At 38.3% G+C, this 20,613-nt stretch overlaps 2 protein-coding genes across 8 annotated transcripts in view; both read right to left on the reverse strand.

Annotated features, from left to right (window-relative positions):
- Positions 1-20,613, reverse strand: part of F13B (coagulation factor XIII B chain) — a 323,209-nt gene that overhangs the window by 215,628 nt on the left and 86,968 nt on the right. The gene's annotated exons all lie outside the window — the stretch shown is intronic.
- KCNT2 (potassium sodium-activated channel subfamily T member 2) overlaps positions 1-20,613 on the reverse strand; it is a 134,855-nt gene that overhangs the window by 96,124 nt on the left and 18,118 nt on the right. For all 7 annotated transcript variants that reach the window (XM_061465548.1, XM_061465547.1, XM_061465545.1 and 4 more), the window contains exon 2: positions 3,850-3,929. In XM_061465548.1, the coding sequence (XP_061321532.1) occupies positions 3,850-3,929 (80 nt within the window). The remainder of the gene's footprint in view (positions 1-3,849; positions 3,930-20,613) is intronic.

The raw sequence follows: 20,613 nt of genomic DNA on the forward strand, positions 1-20,613 counted from the left end.
ATAAGATTGTCATGTAACCATGGTGTTGCATCTTTTGCCTTCTTTAGAAGAAGAAGAAATTGCTAACAGTTCAAAATCTGTTTTTTCTGTGAAATAAATATAACCATGTCAAGCATTAATGTTTCTTTCTCAGCTTGAACAAGTATTTGACTTTTTTTCAGGCATTTTTAAGTACAGAGTGATATATTTTACTTCACCAGTACTGACTGTGACTTTCACTTTTATTATAAATTCTTGATGACTCTCTTAGAAGCATTTTAGGAGATTAATCCTCAGTTTTGAAGAGCTGATCTAAATCAAAGCAAAGGTGACAGAGGTAACAGCTGAAGTTTTTATGATTACCTTCTGCTGTTTCTTTCTCATAAATTTCTAACATTTTTTTGATTTTTATGAAAATCATCTAAGTAGCAGCTGGCTTTAGGAGCTGAATCAAAATATAGTGTTAATGACTTATTTTGTGGTGATGGTTATCATTTACTCCCTCTTCACTGAATTGAAGCTTCATTTATTTTTTCCCTTTGAGACTTATTGTGGGCTGCGATAAAGCCATGTGTGATCTTGGCAAGAACAGAAAATCATACCAATATTTCTCATTTTTTTTTTTTCCTCTCTCTTTATATATATGAATATTTTTAAGTATGTGTGGTGTGGTTTTGGGAGGGGAAGTGGCTGGCTGATACCTTTGTAAAATGCTTTTCAGGCACTCATTGAAATTAATTAGATATGTCCTTGCAGAAGATTGAGTGAAAGCTAGGTTGATATTAGATATAGATGAAGGCTTGTTTTATCAGTTTATACAAATACTTCCAAAAGCTGAATAATGAATGAACCGGTTTATATTTCATGCTACTGGTGTGTATATGATTTAGATCAGAATAGTATTTCTCTGGAAAATTCATATAAACTCTAGAGATGACTGCTCTGGTTGACAAAACCGTGTGATATTGCACTCTGATGTGTTAAATTCACTTGTGAAGTCTTGAGGATTAGCAGAAACTGCTTGGTGAACATGTGTAGTTTTAGTTATGCTATCAGAAAATTTGCTAATATATTGCCAATTATTCCCTCAAAGATAGCAATCATAGCATGTGAAGGAAGGTTTTCAGTGCTCTCACTGAACGCTAAGATCTAAAGGGTAATATATTTATCAACTCCTCAAGGCCACTAAGCAACAGAATCCTCCAGTTTCAGTGGAGGATTGAATGAGTACACCTGAATGAGTGCCAGGTTACTATCTCGGCAGAGGGTATTTAGAGATTGTATTTTGGAGAATTCTGGTTGTGAGTATTTGGACAAGAACCAAGATCTGTTCGACTGAACTTGCTGATTCTGAATGCTTTGGTTTGGGGATTTTTAATTATTTTCATTCAGTACAGCAATAATTGCTGTATTTCTTGTTTCTTTCTCCTGAAAATTGCTTTGTTTAATGTCTAATTGTTGGTTAAGCTTCTTGTATCAAGAGAACCAGTAGCAGTGCTTGTGGGGTTGTAGTGGGAAATGCCATGCCCATGCCATACACTGCTGGAAGTACAGTAAGCACACTCATTTCCAATTTGTTTTCTCCAGACTGGCTCCATAATTCAATAGTAGACAAAACCTGCCTCCTATCTTAGAGGTTTTTTTTCTGCTGGGAAAAGAAGGTGCCCATAATGAGAGTGTCTCTACTAGCTGTCTACAGGAAAAACTCAATAATGTGTTTTTATTTGTAAATCAAAACCACAGCATGCTTCTATGAAATTTATCTCAACTCTGTATGACATCATTGTATAAGAAAATTAATCAAAATCTGAATTTTTCCAGCAATCATCAAGCAAGCTAAACAGGAAAATTCTTGTGCTACTTGTCTATAGCATGAACCCATCTCTAATAGGATGAATTAATAGCTGCTTCCCATTCTCTTTCTTATTTCAAATAAGCTTCCATATCATTCCGGTCCTTTGGACCTGTATATCTCACTTACCCAATCAAAACTTAATAGAGACATCCCAGGACAGTAACTTATTACAGTTCTCTTAATATACTTAGTCAGAAGTGTATACACTTGGAAAAGGAATGGCCATACTGATTAACTCCCAGGTAATTTTTGTGCTGATGATCATAAATTTAACTATTTTTATACATACAGGATCAGCAGTTCTGCCATCAAAATATGTATCTGTGTATACATATTTTTTAATCCTGCTAAGATCTAAGTAGGGAGAAAAATCTTTCATTTAAGCAAGAAGGTACTATTCAGAACCTTCCCTTCTTACAGCGAAAAGAGATTAGTGAGTCAAGTCATAACTTCATAGATGTTCCTAGTAAACAGACTTTATCAAAGCCCCGTTTTGTGGACTACATCAGAAACAAAAAGGCTATTATTTACAGCTTTCCAGACTGCTTTTCTAGCTGGGATTAATACTCCTTTCTAATTTAGGATGCTTCTTTGTCTTACTCCATTACACACTATATCAATGATGTCAGAAGTCAAAGGCTATAAAGATATAAAACATTTAAAAGGTGTATAAAGTCACAGGGAAAAAAGTAGAAGAGAATTAAAATCACCTGAGAAGCTGTAGTGCAATAAATTTAAAATATAAATCTACTTAAACTCATTTATCTCTAATAAATCACAGAATAGTTGAGGTTGGAAGAAGGTAACCCACAGCTGGTTGCCTAGGATGGTGTCTAGACAGTTTTTTAATAATTGTTTGGAGGGAGACTCCACAACCTACATAAATAATGTGTGAACAAAAATTTATTCTATGTAAGCACAGAGCATGAAATTTTTCTTCATGCATGTCCTTTCTTTATTCTATGCATACTGAGGCTTTATGCAGTAAGAGAGGTCTTAAGAGTGCTAATACAGAATAAAAAACTTATTTCAAATAAAAACATCTTAAGAAATAGTATCTCTTACAAACAGGAGATCTTATGGTCTGTCTTTTTTTTTTCTTTTAGGTTATCTACTCTCCCAAATTTTGTTTATCTGAGGATTTTTTTAGACTGGGACACCAAAAAAGTAGTTTGTTCTTTTCTCCCTTCTGTCCTTTCTCAAACACAGAGCCATGGACCCGTCTTAACTGTATTACAGAGGCCAAAATGTATTTTTTCTATTCCAAAAGCTTTATGTATGAAACCATTGTAATTTGAGTTCTTTACAAGTGTAGGACAAATGGAGGCAAATTCAATCCTGCTACATGGACATGAAGGAAAATTTAAGTCAGTTGCTGCTCTTCCCTAGCTATGAACTCCACTGGTCTAACCAAGATTTGATAATATACCATGCTTCCATCTGCTTGGACAAGCTGCATGGATGTATTTAAAAAGATTAATATCTTAGTCCCTCCGTATTACTTTCCTATATCATGACCTATGGTATCATGTTCAGGAGAAGGAGGTATGTCCTTCCCATTAATTTCCTTTCCAAATTGTGGGGGGTGTTCTAGTAGAGATCAATTTTAAAATTTCTTTAGGAATACTTAAGGAAACTGAACACTTCAAAACCACTAGGTACTTCTGCAGCTTTTTTCCCTCCAGTACCTTGGAGACTATTTGATTTCCTAGACATAAGGTCATGACTTGTCAATAAGCACTCTAATGTCACATCCATGAAAATTAGTCAACTTGATCACAATACAGAAATAAAACCATGTTACTAAGTATTTGAGTCTACAAAATAAATACATTGGTTTTAAGTTTAATACTTTCTGAATTTGTTTTGGATTATTATGGAAAACTGACTCCTCTATGGGATAAAATTTTAGCTCAGAAGAAAATCTACGGTAACTTTGCTGTTGCCTTCAGTGGAAATGGATTCTACTCAAAGTATCACAATTACGCTTAACAGAAATTAATCCAACTGCTTACTTGATCTTTGGTTTTTGATGAAGAAGAGCTTTAGTCTCTCTTTAAATGTATTTTCATTCATATAGAATTCAACTTGCACCCTGAAATATAAAAGGAAGTATTAGAATTGAATATTAAAGATAAGTAATTTTTAAAATTTTCTCTAGTTGTTTGTTCTTTATATAAAACTGGAGGAACAAAGAGAGAGTATTCAGCCAAAAGCTCACTGAATTTGAATGACTGATGTTGGAAGATTAAAAAAACAAACAAACAAAAACCAACCAACCAAAAAAAAAGGCAAAAAAAACCCCTTATCCCCTTTACATGCAGAATCATTTTCTTGTTACTTGGACACTCTACACTTCAAAATCAGAAGCATCTACATTTTGGTATTTTTGTTGGAAGACTGTTCTGTCTGCATCTTTGTAAGGAAAATTTCCTTGATGTTCAGGTTAAACCTCTCATTTTAACTTCCTTCCTGAAAGAACTGAATTTTGATGATTCTTTTTTCTGTCTTGTTCATATCTCTGTTAAGCATTCACTTGCTTGTGTCCACCATTAATTAAATGCTCATGCCCCAAATAAACCACCTCGCTGAAATTTGCTTTTGTCACAAGGAAATACTGAGGCTTGAAAACAAAATTATGTCGCAGTCATACAATATTATACAGAAAATAATCCCCTTATCATATTAAAACAACAGTAATATTTTTACTCTTCCCTTCCCCCCAGATCTGCCAGAATGTATTTCATGTCTCTGTCCCTCAATTCAGTCTGAGTATAGCTCATGCAATAGTTCTACAGACTAGAAGAGAGAACTGGTGCAGAGGCTGGCAAGGGGAAATGATGTGCAATAGTTGTACAGAAAGACAGGCCATTCCAGAGCTCTGGAGCTGTACTGCTTGCTATAGGATAAGTACAGCATTAGTTCCATTTCCCCTGAAGTCCCTGCTCTACCCAACTGGCTCTCCCTCACCAGTCCCAGCACTCCTCCAGCAATGAATCACTTTAACCCCAGCACAATTTTGGTGTCTTCCTGAGAAGTCAGTCCTTAGAGAACTATTCTACTGTTGCTGAAGAATAAAGCGATACCACAAAAGTGAGTTACTCCCTTATGTCTCGCTTTCTCTGTACACCATCATGTGTTGCAAAACTGCATATACCTTTTCTGTGTGTAGGCATACTTGCCTTTATCTCCATAATTCTTTTCAGCAATCTTTCATCAAATGACTCTACTTCAGTTATTTATTCTTACCTGTACTATTGTATTTTGAAAGCAGGATCCTAACTTTAGTTTTTCCCTTCTTGCATGTGAAGCCTTTGCTGGAACAATTTTTGTATAATGTTATCTATAGTCTCTCTCTTCCCCTCAAATACTTGTCTAATACCACATATGTCTGTACACTTACAGAATTGGAGGATTATTTAATTACAGGGCAAGAATGGATGGCATCTCAGGTAATGTGACTTTTTCATTTTTGCTTATTTCCTATCAGATGCTTAGGCATATCACTTTGTAGAATAGGGTCAGCATGTCATAAAAAAAGGCTTTCTATGACTCAGTGAGGTCTGTTAATTTTAGCTAGTCATTTAGCTTTGGTGTGGTTTATCGTAGTATTCCTTGTAGAATGGAAAATTACACCGCTTTCTTTGCAGGCCAAGGAAAAACGTAACCTTATTTTTAAGAATCTATATTGGAACTAAGCTCTAAAGCTTACAGAACTATATATTTATTTCTGTGCAATGACATGTTTGACATGGTTAGAGCAACCCCTACCCTACATCATCTTTTCTGCCTTATTTGGTTCACCTCACCGTGGTAAGACCTTTAAGCAGCTGGAATTAAAGAGGAGGAACCCATCTGCCCTCTGCTTTAAATGGAGAGTAGCTCCAACTGTGTCTTTCAAACAGCTTGGGCACAGAGGAATGTCCTAGAAACTGCCATCAAACTAGAGGAAAAGCCCATCAGATGAAGAGCAACTTGTTTCTGGGCTTTTATTGAGCTTAAATATAGACTAAGTGTTGCGCTGTTCAAGACTGCGGGAGTCACTGCCAAATAACAGAAGAAGCACAGCTTAGCTGGTAACTTTAAGGGAAGTTAAGGAAGCATAACCAGAGGTTAATCAGTAGGTGAGCAGGTTTGTGGGGCCCTGAGCTCTGCTTCAGTTCTTTTCTGCACATTCCCCAAGGTACTTACTATCAATGCAGTGACAGTTTTAGTGAGAAATCTACCCCATCATTTGGCAGCTGCCACACGCTAAGTGTATATACATAATCGTCAAGGACATATTTTAGTAGGTAAACGAAGTGGTACAAGCTATTGAAGTAAGGGATGTATTTAAAAGGTGCACTGTATCGGTGATCTTTTTTACACATTTTAAACTAGTCTCTCAGATTTTTCAGTCAGAAAATTACAATAGTCACTTATGAAAGAACAACATGTTAACAGTAAGCCATCATTTAATGATAATAAGGAAAGAGGATGTGGGAGCTAATCACCCTCCTATCACTACCATTCTGAATTGCTCTGATAGCCTTTTAACAGCTGTCTACGTCTCTTTTCTTAGCAACCTGTGCTCACAGCAGACTAGGATTCCACAGTGCAGCAGTTACCATGGCAAAATGGATTACGAATGCTGCTAATACCACTTTTGTGGCTCAACTCCTCCTTCCCCTGACTTTTTTAAACTTCAGCAAAAACTGTGTGGGGCTTCTACATTTGCAGGAAATACATTATTGTGTATGTATAACCATGTACAGACAGAGAATATTTCACTTTGTTTCTTAAAGGTTACTATTTACCAAGTAAAGCTAGGAATGAATGGGTGAAGGAGCCACTGGCAGAGATAAGGACAGAAACCTCCAGATACTATTCCTTTCCAGTATTCTGCTTTTGATTTTTACAGAGAAAACTCATTCTACTTGAACATTTGCTTTAATCTTTTAATAATTAAAATTTTCCTTATTTTATTTGCTCTTTTCTGTATTTTTCCCACTACGAAGTGTAACCTAAAAGAGGAGTATGTTGGGAACATAACAGAAATTCTGATCCTTACTGAAAATGCACAAATATATGGCTAACATACCTGTGGCAAAAACAACTGAAGTTATGATTCTCTTGAAAGCACAGCGTGCTTTTGGTTCTTTTAACCTTCTTAAAATTAAATTCCACTAATAGTAGTCTTCCCTAGTTTAAACCCAAAGAACAGTGATGTCAATGGAATCTTACAAACTGCAAGACGCACCTTGAAGTACACAAAGTACAAGTATACATTGCACTCTTCTAATTCAGTCAAGATGTAACTTGAGTAGTACATTTTAATGTAATACAAAGTATAGCAGGAAAATACTAATTCATGCCAAGGACACTAAATGCAAAGCACTTCTCGTGACTTTAAATAACTGGGACCAATCTGTCTGCACTCCAGTTACTTAACTAATTTTGTCTGCATTTTTTCCATTGCTATTTACAATGTCATCCTAACTCCATAGCCATGTTTTCCTATAGTAACAATATTACCTTGCACTCTCAGATCTACAAATTGCCTTTTGTTTAGAAAATAGTATATTTGGCTAAATTAATCCCTTCAAAAATGAAAGTATAATTGGATTTCTCACTACATGCATGCAAAGAGCTGTAAATATTTATACTGACTACTTCTTGACATCAGAATCAAGAAAAGTTGTTAATTGTACTGTCGTGGTTTAAACCCAGTCAGGTAATTCGTTCGCTCACTTCCCCCCCTTTCTTGCCCTCCCCCTGCTCTCGGAGGGACGGAGAGGAGAATCAAAAGAATGCAACTCCCACGAGTTGAGATAAGAACAGTTTAGTAACTAAGGTATAACACAAATCACTACTGCTACCACCAATGATAATAATGATAAAGGAAATAACAAGGGAAGAGAATACAACACCTCACCACCCGCTGACCGATAACTCGCCCCCCAAGCCCGACCAAGCTCCGACCGATACCTCCTCCAACCCTGCAGTCTCCCAGCCCTTCCGGCTAACTCCCAGTTACATCCCGGGCATGACGTGCTGTGGTATGGAATACCTCTTTGGTCAGTTCGGGTCAGGTGTCCTGTCTCTGCTTCCTCCTGGCTTCCCCTCCTCCCTGGCAGAGCATGAGGCTCACAAAGTCCTTGGCCAAACCAAAACATCTCTATCAGCTCTGTTCCCGAGCCGAAAGTCAAAACACTGCACTGCACCAGCTACCAAGGAGGAGAAACATGACTGCTACTGCTGAACCCAGGACATTATCCACCCCTTATTCCATACCATTCACGTCATGCTCAGATCCCACATTTTCAATATACCATCACTCTTATCTCGGTGCACTCTTATCTTAGTGCATGGACCAGTCCCTATAAAGCTGCTGCGTCCATCTGGTCCATGTCAGGCTCCATCTCTTGTAACAGTCCTCCAGAGCAGGAGAGACTGTGTGCAGTGTTCACACTCGTGAATAACCTGGGCAATAGTGTCCATTGTTAAGTCCACCCCTCGATCATGAGTCCATCTCTGTGTTGCATCTCTGCTCTGATGGCCTGAAGTGCCATGGGCCCACCAGGCTTAAAATAATTCACTGTCCCCTTAAGCAGTTTCTGCAGCTTGTTGCTGGGGACTCCATACAGCTGCCTTCCATCTCCAACTCTTCCAAAGCACTGGAGGGGCCCAGTGGACTAGATACTTGCCCATACTGTCCCACACACCCTGCCACTCATGACTCTCCAGCCTTGGGGAAAATCTCTTGGTCCCCCTATATCGTCATCTAACCCCAGACAAGACCCAAACCTGACTCTGCTTAACTTTTGAGATCAGACAAAATGGTTGCGGGTAGAACACAGCCTGTGTGTGTGCCAACATGCTGATCCCCATCACAATCAGCAGGCAGGTCCCAGGGATACCCAAAGGCCATTCAGAGCCTTCAGAACTCTCAAACGATGCTGCTGTACTTGTCACTGGGGCTGGTGTAGCTGCTGTGCTTGCCGGCTCTCCCACCACCAGCTTCTCTTTTCCTGAGTCCAGCTCTTCCTCCTCTGCCTTGCTGGGAAATGCTGCGTGGTCTCCTGCATCCTCCTGGGGCTCGGCGGGCGGCTTCCGGGGAATGCTCTCGGCCGTCGCGGGGCTGGGCTCCTCCGCGGGGCTCGGCTCCTCCGCGGGGCTCGGCTCCTCCGCGGGGCTCGACTCCTCCGCCGCCTTATCCCGCTGCTCGGCAGCCGCTTCCTTCTGCTCCTCGACCGCCCCGGCCTCCTCCACCGGCAGCCGTCCCCTCGCGGCCTCCGGCCCCGCTCCCGCCGCCGCTTGGTCCCCGGGGCCGCTCTCCCGGGCCGCTTCAGCAGCCGCCGGCTCCCGGGGCCGCTCCCCCTCGGCTCCCCGCAGCCTCACGAAGATGGAGGCGAGGGCGAGGGCCAGGACGGTGAAGAGCAGCCGGACGGCCAGGTACAAGTCCACGGCCACGTCCGTCCCGCCCTGCTGCTGGAGCCCGCCCGTATTACAAGCCATTGCCATAAAGCACAGTGAGACAAGAACCTTAGCCCAGGCCCCACACTTGATAAACACTATCACAGCAAATACCGGCTCTAAGTAAGTTACAACGGTCTGAAGCTGTGAGATCAAGAAGAACAACTCTGATACCCAATAAATCAGCATTGTGACGAATGATTATTAATCCAGTCAAATCTGTCGTTATCTCAACCCTTCGGGCCCCACGTTGGGCGCCAAAAAGAACTGTCGTGGTTTAAACCCAGTCAGGTAATTCGTTCGCTCACTTCCCCCCCTTTCTTGCCCTCCCCCTGCTCGCGGAGGGACGGAGAGGAGAATCAAAAGAATGCAACTCCCACGGGTTGAGATAAGAACAGTTTAGTAACTAAGGTATAACACAAATCACTACTGCTACCACCAATGATAATAATGATAAAGGAAATAACAAGGGAACAGAATACAACACCTCACCACCCGCTGACCGATAACTCGCCCCCCAAGCCCAACCAAGCTCCGACCGATACCTCCTCCAACCCCACAGTCTCCCAGCCCTTCCGGCTAACTCCCAGTTACATCCCGGGCATGACGTGCTGTGGTATGGAATAGCTCTTTGGTCAGTTTGGGTCAGGTGTCCTGTCTCTGCTTCCTCCTGGCTTCCCCTCCTCCCTGGCAGAGCATGAGGCTCACAAAGTCCTTGGCCAAACCAAAACATCTCTATCAGCTCTGTTCCCAAGCCGAAAGTCAAAACACTGCACTGCACCAGCTACCAAGGAGGAGAAACATGACTGCTACTGCTGAACCCAGGACATGTACAAATAGAGCCAATCTGCAGAAAACTACATCAATTTAAGTCCATCTTTATGGGAAGGGACATTTCATGTTTTTCCTACAAAAAAGCTCCTTGTAATATATAAAAAAAATGGGTTTTTAAATTGTGATTTGCCAATTCAATATATGTGAAATCCTGTTAGATTACAAACCTGAAAGTTTATTATGTAGTGTGTAGATCAGTGCTTAGAAATTAAGCATTTGAAGTGCTGAAGTGAGCTGCTATTGTTAGAGCTTATTTTATATTAAAAAACAAGAAAATGGGCTTTTTTTTTTTCCTGATAGCTTTTAATAAGATTAACGTATTTTAATGATGGCTGTCTTGCATAGCAGCTCTCAAAGTTTTGCATGTTCTGAAGCACTCAGAACTCTGATTTATTTAGAGCTTCACAGAAAAATGGTCACTTGATTTTCCAGGCCTGCTTGCTCTGTCAGAATCAATGACAGATCAAGACCACTTGCTGAAGGAAATGAATGTAAGACACTACGTTTCCATTATTGGCTCTTAACTCGGGGAGGCCTTCTGTTTGTTTCTGGGAGGAAATCAGTCATCAGTTGCACAGGTCATGATGAACACTGACCAGATGAAGTTCTGAGTTTTTTACTTTGTCTCCAGGCTGAATGACTGCACTCCAAAACAAATGGTAGTAATTGTGGAAAGGAGGGTGATTCATCCTTCCCTGTGCAAAGGAAGGGTGCTTCCAATCAGTGTTGCCTCCCATTGACTGGAAGGACAGAAAAGATGCTATTTCATTTGCAGCCTCCTAATTTGGTACTCTACTCTTGCAGTGAGAGCAGGATATGAGAGAGTTGTGGAGATCAGCATCTCAACAGTTTTCTGGGTACTTTAGGACATAGTCTTTAAAAGATACACTGCTACTGAAGCTGTTTGCCATGCACTATGCTGATAAAATCTAACATTTGCAACATGACACTGCATTGTTTTAAAGATGAATTCTAGTAAGTGTAGAACAATTACAACTGACAGGTACAAGGGCTTTTTCTGATAGGGGATTTTATCTGTTTGTTACAAATAAACCAATTAATATTTTCAAGATCTCTGCAGAACTGTGCTTGTGCAAAACTGTCTTCTAGATTCTTTATAATATCTAATGTTGTGAATGTACATAACAGAACACAGGTTCTACACCTTCTAACAGTTGCCTTGTAGTATAACACCTATTACCCCTTTATTTTTCCGAACAAAATTCTTGCAGTACTTCCCTAGAACAACTTATGCAGTGTAACTGTCTGGTCCAAATTTCAACTGCCATGTGACAGACCTGTTTGGTCATCTTAATACTTATAGTCTATGCTCTGACATATGTTCCTGGGTGTTTCTTTTGTTCTGCTCTTTCTATGTATATATTTAGTTAAAGGCTACCTTCTAAACCAGTGAATCTGAGTTAATATACCTAATGAAGGTTTTTCAGACATAACTCCTTTTAGCTTGATTATGTAACTGGATGTTACCATAACTAATGGATTTGTAGAGATCGGGTGTTAGCAGTGTCATCATAAAAATTCTCTGTATTGATAAAGATAGAAATAGCATGAACTGAGTTGAGTTTATTCACAAGTTACAGGATAAAGGATCAATGATGTATAAATAACTTTGTAGCTTAGAACTGTATGTGTGCTGAGACCCTTTTTTACTGTATCTTTCCAGTAAGTGCTGCTTGTCTCAATTGAAAGAAATCCAAGACAGCATCAGAAAATAGGCCAAGCTGAAATTTTCAGGCTGCACAAAGTAAAAATTTGCACCTGCAACCACAAGAAAATATTTTCTAGGTAAAAGCAAGCTTTCTTAATTGTTCAAGAGAAAATGCTAAAAATTGCAGCCCTTAATTAAAATTTTCTTCATTATAATTTAATATGTGTATCTAGAATATATCTTAAAATCTGATAGTGAGCCAGCTTCGTGTTCCTTTTTACAATCAGTTGGCCCCAGTTATATAAAACTGTCTTCATGAAATCTATACAGATCCATGGCAGCAATTAATATTACCACAACAGAAGTATGAAATTACATTTTTTTTTAACTCTTCTGTGCAAAACATCATCATTTTTTCCATTCTTTTGAGGGAAAGATTTTTAAGGGAAGACTGATAGCAAGCAGCTGAGACTCAGCAGTGGGTAGCATGCGTGCTTTTTAATCAAATAATAGTACTTGAAAAAAAATAAAAATCCTTCAGTCACAATCAGTCTTGCAAATTCAAAAAGGAAATGATCACTTCAGTCCAAGACCCATGAAAACGAGTGACAGCTTCACCATTCCAGTAATGGTGTGGTAATAAATGAATTTGCAATATGTATTCTTCATCATTAGAAACTTTTTTTTTTTACTTGCTTTTTATGTTGCTTTACTTTGGGGAACTGAAACTGCAGAGCATCCCCCTCCATTTTAGCAGCCCTGCAAACACCAAACACTTGACTTTTTGCTGCAAATACCACTTTCCCATTGCAAATCTATTGCTTGAAGTTCAAAAGTCAATAAATCATATGTAAATGATTCATTAAGAAATCGTGGACTTTTAAGCTAAACTTTGTGAGAAAAGTCACAGAAGGAAGATACTTAACAAGTTTGGTAAAACTTCTCTTTCTCCCCTCCTCCCCCTGTAAGGGTACAAGGGGAGGAAGCATAAATATTTTAAAGTGAATTTACTGCATGTGAAAATAGCTTTTTTTAACCTCTGGGTGAAAATACTTCCTGAATAGGATATACACAGCACAGAGCTACTGCAATGGAAATCCATTATGTGAGGCCTTTTAACTGTGTAAGTCTGAAAACTCTGAGTAATGGGGTATGCTTCAGGAGGTTTGATTCCAGATGCTGTTCAGTTGTATGTAGTTGTGCTAATTAATCATACCTGAGTAGCAGGAATGTTCGTTGGGGTTTATAATAATGTTGGTAACTGCTCATCAAAAGGAGACTTGAAACAAACTTGTTGAATACTAAGCATACTGTGATAACACCTTTCCGTTACTGTCAGCTTGGATTCAACTCTTTATTTAGACTGTAAGGAGCAAACGACGGAATAACCCATTAAAATCTACCATGTATTTCTACATTTTTCCACTCAAATCTTGTTCTCTCGTCACCAGGACAATTTCTCTGTTGCTTTCCTAAAATTCTTCTGTACCAATTTTCTTGTTGTCATTCAAAAACATTTAATTTTTGTTTCCGGTTTTATTTTAATAAGTTTGGATTAAGTTTGCATGCTTCCCATTAAACCATTTTTTCTTATAAAGCAAGCAGCTAAACACTATGAGGGACATTGTCATGGAGATTATCCAGATAAAGATATAAACAGGTGTCCAGATAAATAAAAGTCTTAAACTGTTCTAGCAGATTTCAGTCATCTCTAGAATAGTAAATAAATACAAAGACAAATTGCTCTCTTCATATATGGCAGTTTACAGGTACACATTTTTCTTATATATGAAAAATGACTGCTACTGCTTAACCCAGGACACAGAGAAATCTAAATCACTATTCACTTAAACTCTACTTCTCATCTGTAAGGCAAATGTATCTCAGTAGTCAGCTACTGCTCCTCTGCAAGTTATCTTTTTCTTTCTCGGCATTTTTCAAGATTGCATCTTTTCAAAAGCAGCAAGTAGAACTAAGCTGAGAGCTGTTAGTACATGGCATCCTCACAGATCAGATTGCTTATCTCAGTTTTATTTTTACTTAAAAAAATAAGAAATTAAGATTTAGTTTTCTGAAAATGCAGCAGAAGGGAGAAGAAGAAAAAAAGAGCAGATGGATAGGAAAAAAAAAAAGGAACAAAAACCCTTTGTGGGTGAATCCCAATCTGTCATTTTTTTAAGTATCACATCACCATGAATAAAATATAATTTTATAATTTTAAATATGACTCATTAATAAGTTACCTGAATCACACACCCAACTTCCTAGCAGGTCTGTTCCAATGACCACTTATATCAATTGGAAAGAATCTATTTACTCAGAGTTGAGTAAAGTAATCAAATAGTAAAAATATTCAAACAAGGTATTTCCCTATTGGTTTAGGTATGTAATTACTATTTTCCTCCCCAAATGAAAGCAATTTTCTTGCTATTTCAATTATACAATGTATTTTACATAAAACTGGCAGGTCAGTGTAAGATTCAGAAAAGCATATATATTGATTCTTCTCTAATGTATTTCCACAGCTTTTTGTTATCATCTTGCTTTATTATTACCTCTGTTTGCTGACTTTTCTGCTTTTGTTGTTTTTTTTTGTTTGATTTTTTTTTTATTGAATTACTCTGGTTATACTGGTCAATTATAACCAACAATATATTTAGTGTTTCATGGAAGAATGCACAGCATAATTATATGAAGTCAGAAAACCAAATTGGAAGTGCTTGCGTTTGTTTTCAGTAATTTTCCAAATTGAAATTTTGGGATTCAGTAAATTAACCTACATTTTTATCAAAGACACAGTAAATTATAGGGAGGTATTAGCTGCACCTACCCTAAAGGAAATAAAAGCTTATGAAAACTCTTAAACAACAGCATTTGGTGTAAGCACATAAATTTACAAGATCTGTGTATGGAGTCTTACTCATTAACATTTCCGGAGGACAGGGAATGTTCTAAGATAAAAATGTCAACATGTCATGTCAAAATCACAGATTCCTGTTTTCCCTCTGAAAATTGTTTCATCGAAGGTAATTATACTTGTCCTTTATTGTACTATAAGTAGCAAATTAGTTGAATTTTTCCAAAGAAAATACCTTCATCAACCTAAAGAATAGTTTTGCTTTGTTTTAATTTTGGTATCGTTTGGGTTTTCTAACCCAATTAATACAGAATGTCTGAAATTTCCTAAGATTTTGTAGCCTTGAATTTATTTCCTGTACAACTATGGAAGACATTACGCTGCTTTTTGTATCACAGTGACCTGATGGGATTTGATCTATATTCTGTGTCCTCCCTTTTGGGATCTGTATTCTTCTCATATGTCTCTGCCCTAACTTAGTTGTCATGATTGCTTTCTGAATAACTATATGGAGATGATAATGATTCTTAACTATTTAACAGGTTCCCATAGATTTCAGCAGTACAAATGGCAAAAATAAGGCCATCCTCCATAAAAATACTAAGAAAAGTTTTGTAAGAAGCATCAGATGAACTAGAATAGTGGGCACTTTCAGAAAACATTGCATTTGTCCTTCAAACATGGAAGACTTCCTTCCCAAATGTTAAGCTAAAAATGAGTACTTTTTACACTTAAGATCCTCCTTTTTTAAATTGGCCACCAAAGAGGTATCTCTAAGTAATCTGAACTCTCTGACCCCATTCAGACTGACCTAGGGTTTTTTTGTCTTTTTTTTTATTTTGACCTCCTAAAGCTGCTTCCTTAAAGACAAACAAAATGCCCGTATTATGGATATTTGGAAGATAAATGAAACCCAAAATTTAGCATATCTCTCTAAAGCAATTATAAACCTGAAGTGTATGTAACTATTAACTGTGAGAAAATAAACCTCTGGATGTATTGCAGTTGCTGGATCTAAAAATCCAGCTTCAAAATGAAGCCAGTGAAATGCCTTCTGCAGTTTCTGTGTTGTGATACCAACATGATGGCTCAGGACTTGAATCACAGAACTCCCTCCAAATTATTCTATCTGCTGTAGAAAAAAAACGTTGCAGTTAAAACTCATCTCCAGTCAATGAAAGTTTGACACTCAAGTCTACAGTTCACATTTGCCTATTTTGCAAATGCAGTCCAGGTATGAACTATGTTTTTTTCAGAAATTAGTTGACTTTACTGCCAAGTCATGGGAAAGTAAGCAGCTAAATTCTTGAGACACTATAACCTTCAAATACTTAGACCTTTACTTCCCTAGAATGAAGCTGTTGCTAATTTTAGTCTCCACTGAGGTTGCCTGTAGTCTATATATATATATATATATATATATATATCCCTCTATACCTGTGATACATCACTCTTTTGATTCCTTGACTGACCTATTGCCTGTTTCCTTCAGCAAAATTGTAGAATGTTTCTTCAGCTTAAGAGATGTGAAGGAAAAGTGCTCAATTTTAATTTTTGTTACCACCCCTGCTACTTACTCCCTACCTTCCATCCCTAGTCCTCACAACTTCCTCTCGCCACCCCCAGCTGTCACCACAGTTTGCTTTGTCACCTCCTAATCCCTTCAGAGAAGGATATGATGAGTGTGGAGTAAGTGCCAAAGCTGCTCTCCAGGGCCCTGTGCAGCAGACTCACTCACAACAGCTTATACAGCATGAAGCAGGCTGCTTTAGTTTTAGGCTATATGGAAGGTAAATCCATGTATGAATCAACCTAGCAACCTAAACATAAATATCTGGGTAGGACTGGCAAGTTAAGATATATTCAGAGAAATGACCCAAAACCTTTATACAACAGGCGCAGTAAGAGGTTAAATAGAAGTCTGACAGTCTAAATAAGGCCAAATGATAAATCTGGTTACTTCTCTAGTTGTGTGTTTAAAAAAACCAACCAAACACAAACACCAAAAAGAAGGAAAAAAAACCCACCCAAAACCCAAACAACCCAAACAAACAAAAAACCCCTCAACAAACAAAACATAAAGCTGGAGGAAGCAGTAGCAAAATCTCACAAAGAAGCATACAATATTACAAATAAAAGCAGCTGCCCAGGATTTTAATGTGGGCAGCACCTACTTTACACAGTTGGGTTCAGACTGATGAAACAGAAGAGCACTTAATTTCCTTACTTTTGCAACCTGCAGTGGAGGGAGTACCAGCCCTGAAAGCAGGAGAAGCCCAAGCCTTGGGATTTGATTTGAGCTTGCTATAACTTGAAGTACAGAAAGAGCTCCTGCTAGAAGCCTGCCAGCACAGCTGTTTAAGACATGAGGCTAAGCTTAGACTGCAGTTCCAGGTCTATTAAGCTTCAGTTTAAGCTAGCTGAACTCTTCAATGTCGTGGTGTATGAACGATAAACTTGCAGTCACGTGTATACGCAATAAGTAAAATATGTGTTCACTGTGGAGTCTTTTACTAGTGTAGACTGGGGATCTCTGCAGAAGCAAATAAATCATTAAGGAATATTCAGATGCATGTCTTCACTGAACCATCTACTTGGTATTTAGCAGCTTACTGTTGGCTTTGAGGAAAATTGTGTATACAGTTTTTTGTTTACAGATGCAGTAGCTGTTCGATTTATGTTTGGAACTAGACAGCTGTTTATTTATCAACATGCAGTTTACTGCTTTCTCTACTGCTCTCAATAATGCCGTTTCTTCCCAACTACTGTTAAATCAATACTGACCAATGAACACTTTATTTGCTTATTACCAGATAAACTAGTGGTACAGGTTTGTATGTGAATTTAGATGTAAACACAAAATCGTTTCTGTCAACCATGTAAGATAGGCTTGTGCTGACTCTTGGCAGACAGCAGTAGATACATTGTCAAGCCAGGATGTTTTATGACCAGTGTAAGAAGCTGCCATCTCCACAAGGGGGGAATCTCTGCTCACGTCACCCTTACGAAGGGCTGATTTCCAGATGAGTCTGACTAGGAATTTGCTCTAATAGAAGACTCTATTCTTTCATTTGGAGAGTTTTCAGTTGAATTGGTTTGTTGATCAGACTCATCTTAATCATTGTGATAAACTGTCCTGGTTTAGGCCCAGCCGGCAACTCAGAACCATGCAGCTGCTCACTCACTCCCCCAGCTCTTCCTCCCCCTGCTTCCAGAGGTATGGGGAGGAGAATGGAAAGAATGTAACTCTCACGGGTTGAGATAAGGACAGTCCAGTAACTAAGGCTAAAAACTAAGTTAACAAACTAAGTAACTAAATTAACAAACCACTACTGCTACCCCCAGTAATGACAACAAGGGAAGAGAATACAACCGCTCACCACCCACCTACCAATACCCAGCCCAACCGAGCAGTGATCTAGCCCTTCCGGCTAACTGCCCCCAGTTTATATAGTGGGCATGACGTGCTGTGGTATGGAATACTTCCTTGGTCAGTTTGGGTCAGGTGTCCTGTCTCTGGTTCCTCACAGCTTCCCTTCCTCCCTGGCAGAGCATGAGACTCAGAAAGTCCTTGGTCAGACTAAACATTACTGAGCAACAGCTAAAAACACTGGTGTTATCAGCACTGTTCTCAGCCTGAAAGTCAAAACCACAGCACTGTACCAGCTACTAAGAAGGAGAAAAATGATTGCTACTGCTGAACCCAGGACAGTATCATAGCTAATCCAAAGCATAGCAAGAGCAAACACACTGGGATAGTGGAAAAGGCTGTGATCATGAACTATCTCTCTTTGTATTGCTGGAAAAAGCAGCATAAATAATATGATGCCACAAACTTAATGGACCAATTATTCAGTTGCCCAGATAATGAAAATAATGGGAGGAAAGGGTGGGTGGGAAGAAGACAACCGAACACTCTAGTCTAGAACTGTATAGTGTGATGCTTACGGAACTGCATTCATAAATGCAATTACAGATATCTGGGTTTATATTGCAATTGCGTTTTGGTTTTTTTTTAATTGCTATTATCTGTAGCTATGTTTAAAGCTAAACTTCAGTTTAGCATAATAAACCGTTCTGTATTCATTACCAGACTTTTGCTGACTATACCTACTTCCATCACTGGTCCTTAGCTAGTGAGCCTTTTAGGATAGGTCTTCCACTGATTCTGTAAAATATCTATGTTATTCATGATACAGTAATGATAGCTGTCATAGTTCTATTGCACACTCATTCGGATTTTTTTTTTTTTTGCAACTGGCAAATTCATATACTCATAAATAGCATTTAAAAAAATAAATCTGTTGGTTCATTTTTGTCTCCTTCAAATCTGGACAAATGTGATTATCTTATTTTCAAAATTCTCTAAATGGAGACAATATTTTCATAGGCCAAATCCCTAACGAATTCTCTTAAGTGCTGAAATATTTCCAAGTGGATTATGAAAAAATCATACATCTGTCACTATTTGGATGTTATAACTCCTACAGGGGTATTTGAAGCTGTTTATATGATCATGCTAATAATCATCTAGTTAGAGCCCATTTCACAAACATGAGTTACTTCTAAGATAGTACAGATGTTTCTCTGCAACCTTTCCTTAATCACGCTGCCTGTATCAGGCTGTCTAATAACATTTACATAATGTTAACTAATACGTAAGTTCCAGAACACATTTTAGCACTTCAGAACACAGTAACGGGAGCACTTTGGTATCATTAGGAAAATGTTGATGATTGATTTGTTTCAAGAATAATTATAGTGATGGTAAGAACAAAACAGAATATGGGAATAGACATGGGAATGGGTTGAGCGTCGATGGAAGGGAAAGTTGGTAAAGAGGGTATAACAGAATGAGGATGTATTAAAATAAGCAACAGTGCGTTACTTGCTCTGCTTTTGCATTACCATTTCACTGCCTGCTAAACAACCAAACAAACAGACCAGTTCAATCTGCTAAATAACAGACTAAATAGTCTGCCCTGGTGCAGACACTCTTCAATTTTAAAAGAAACCTAATTGAGTAAAGGAAAATATGACTGGCAAAAAATTAATATTGTAAGAGCTTTCACCCTTTTAACAATGAGAATTAGAAAAGAATCTTAACTTCCAGCTGTATAAATTTACAGTCAACTGAAACACTGTTAGCTTACTAAAATAAAGCACGGTACATTTCCTATTTCAATTTGTACTGCTCACAAAAATCAAAACTGATACTTTATAGGCATAATTAGAGCTGTGTTTGAAAGAAGTACAAGGAAGAAGATGCATAAACACAGTATACCTAAAAAGAGGCTTTAATGTGATTTAGCACTTCTTTGTTGTGCTAAACTGAGTCTGGAGAAGTAGTAGTTACCCACAGTCAAGAGCTGAATCCCCTGTCTTAGTCTACTGCACAAACACACATAGACGCATGAAGTTTATCAAGCTCCTGTTCTGTCTAGGGGAAGGCTGTGTTCCATTTACTGCTGTAACCTTGTCTATTTTTCTTTCCGGCATTCTTCCATTTTCATATTTGCTGTCTTCAAATGTTCTCTCTGAAAGTGCTTCTCAAATACCAGTCTTTTGCATGTCTTCTGGATGAGTGGTAGTTCAGTACCCTGAATTCTTCATTGTGTGATTCATATTTGATCTATACATCCTGGTCCTGTGCTCCATCTACTTGAGGCACATTGCTTGACCTATGCCATATTCTTTTTGAAATGGGAATCACAAGCTCCTCTGTTTCTCTAGTGCTCTTCTATAATGGTCTTACCTAGATTCAAGGTCTCTGGATTGTATCAAAATGCAAATAATAAAAATATTTGGCAAGTATGTATAAAGTTCAGAATCAGATTTTTGTATATCGCAATGTTTTCCTTCCAATGTTCTTTTATTCCTCCCATTTTTCTCTTTACAAACTCCTATGAATACTTTGCTTTAAAAAAAAATTAAGACGTAAGAATCTCAAGGATCCAATTCTAT

The sequence above is a fragment of the Pezoporus flaviventris genome, unplaced genomic scaffold, assembly GCF_033815535.1.
Source record: "Pezoporus flaviventris isolate CSIRO_AGI_PZ_B2104156 unplaced genomic scaffold, CSIRO_AGI_Pfla_v1 ptg000040l, whole genome shotgun sequence".
NCBI classification, from domain to species: Eukaryota; Metazoa; Chordata; class Aves; order Psittaciformes; family Psittacidae; genus Pezoporus; species Pezoporus flaviventris.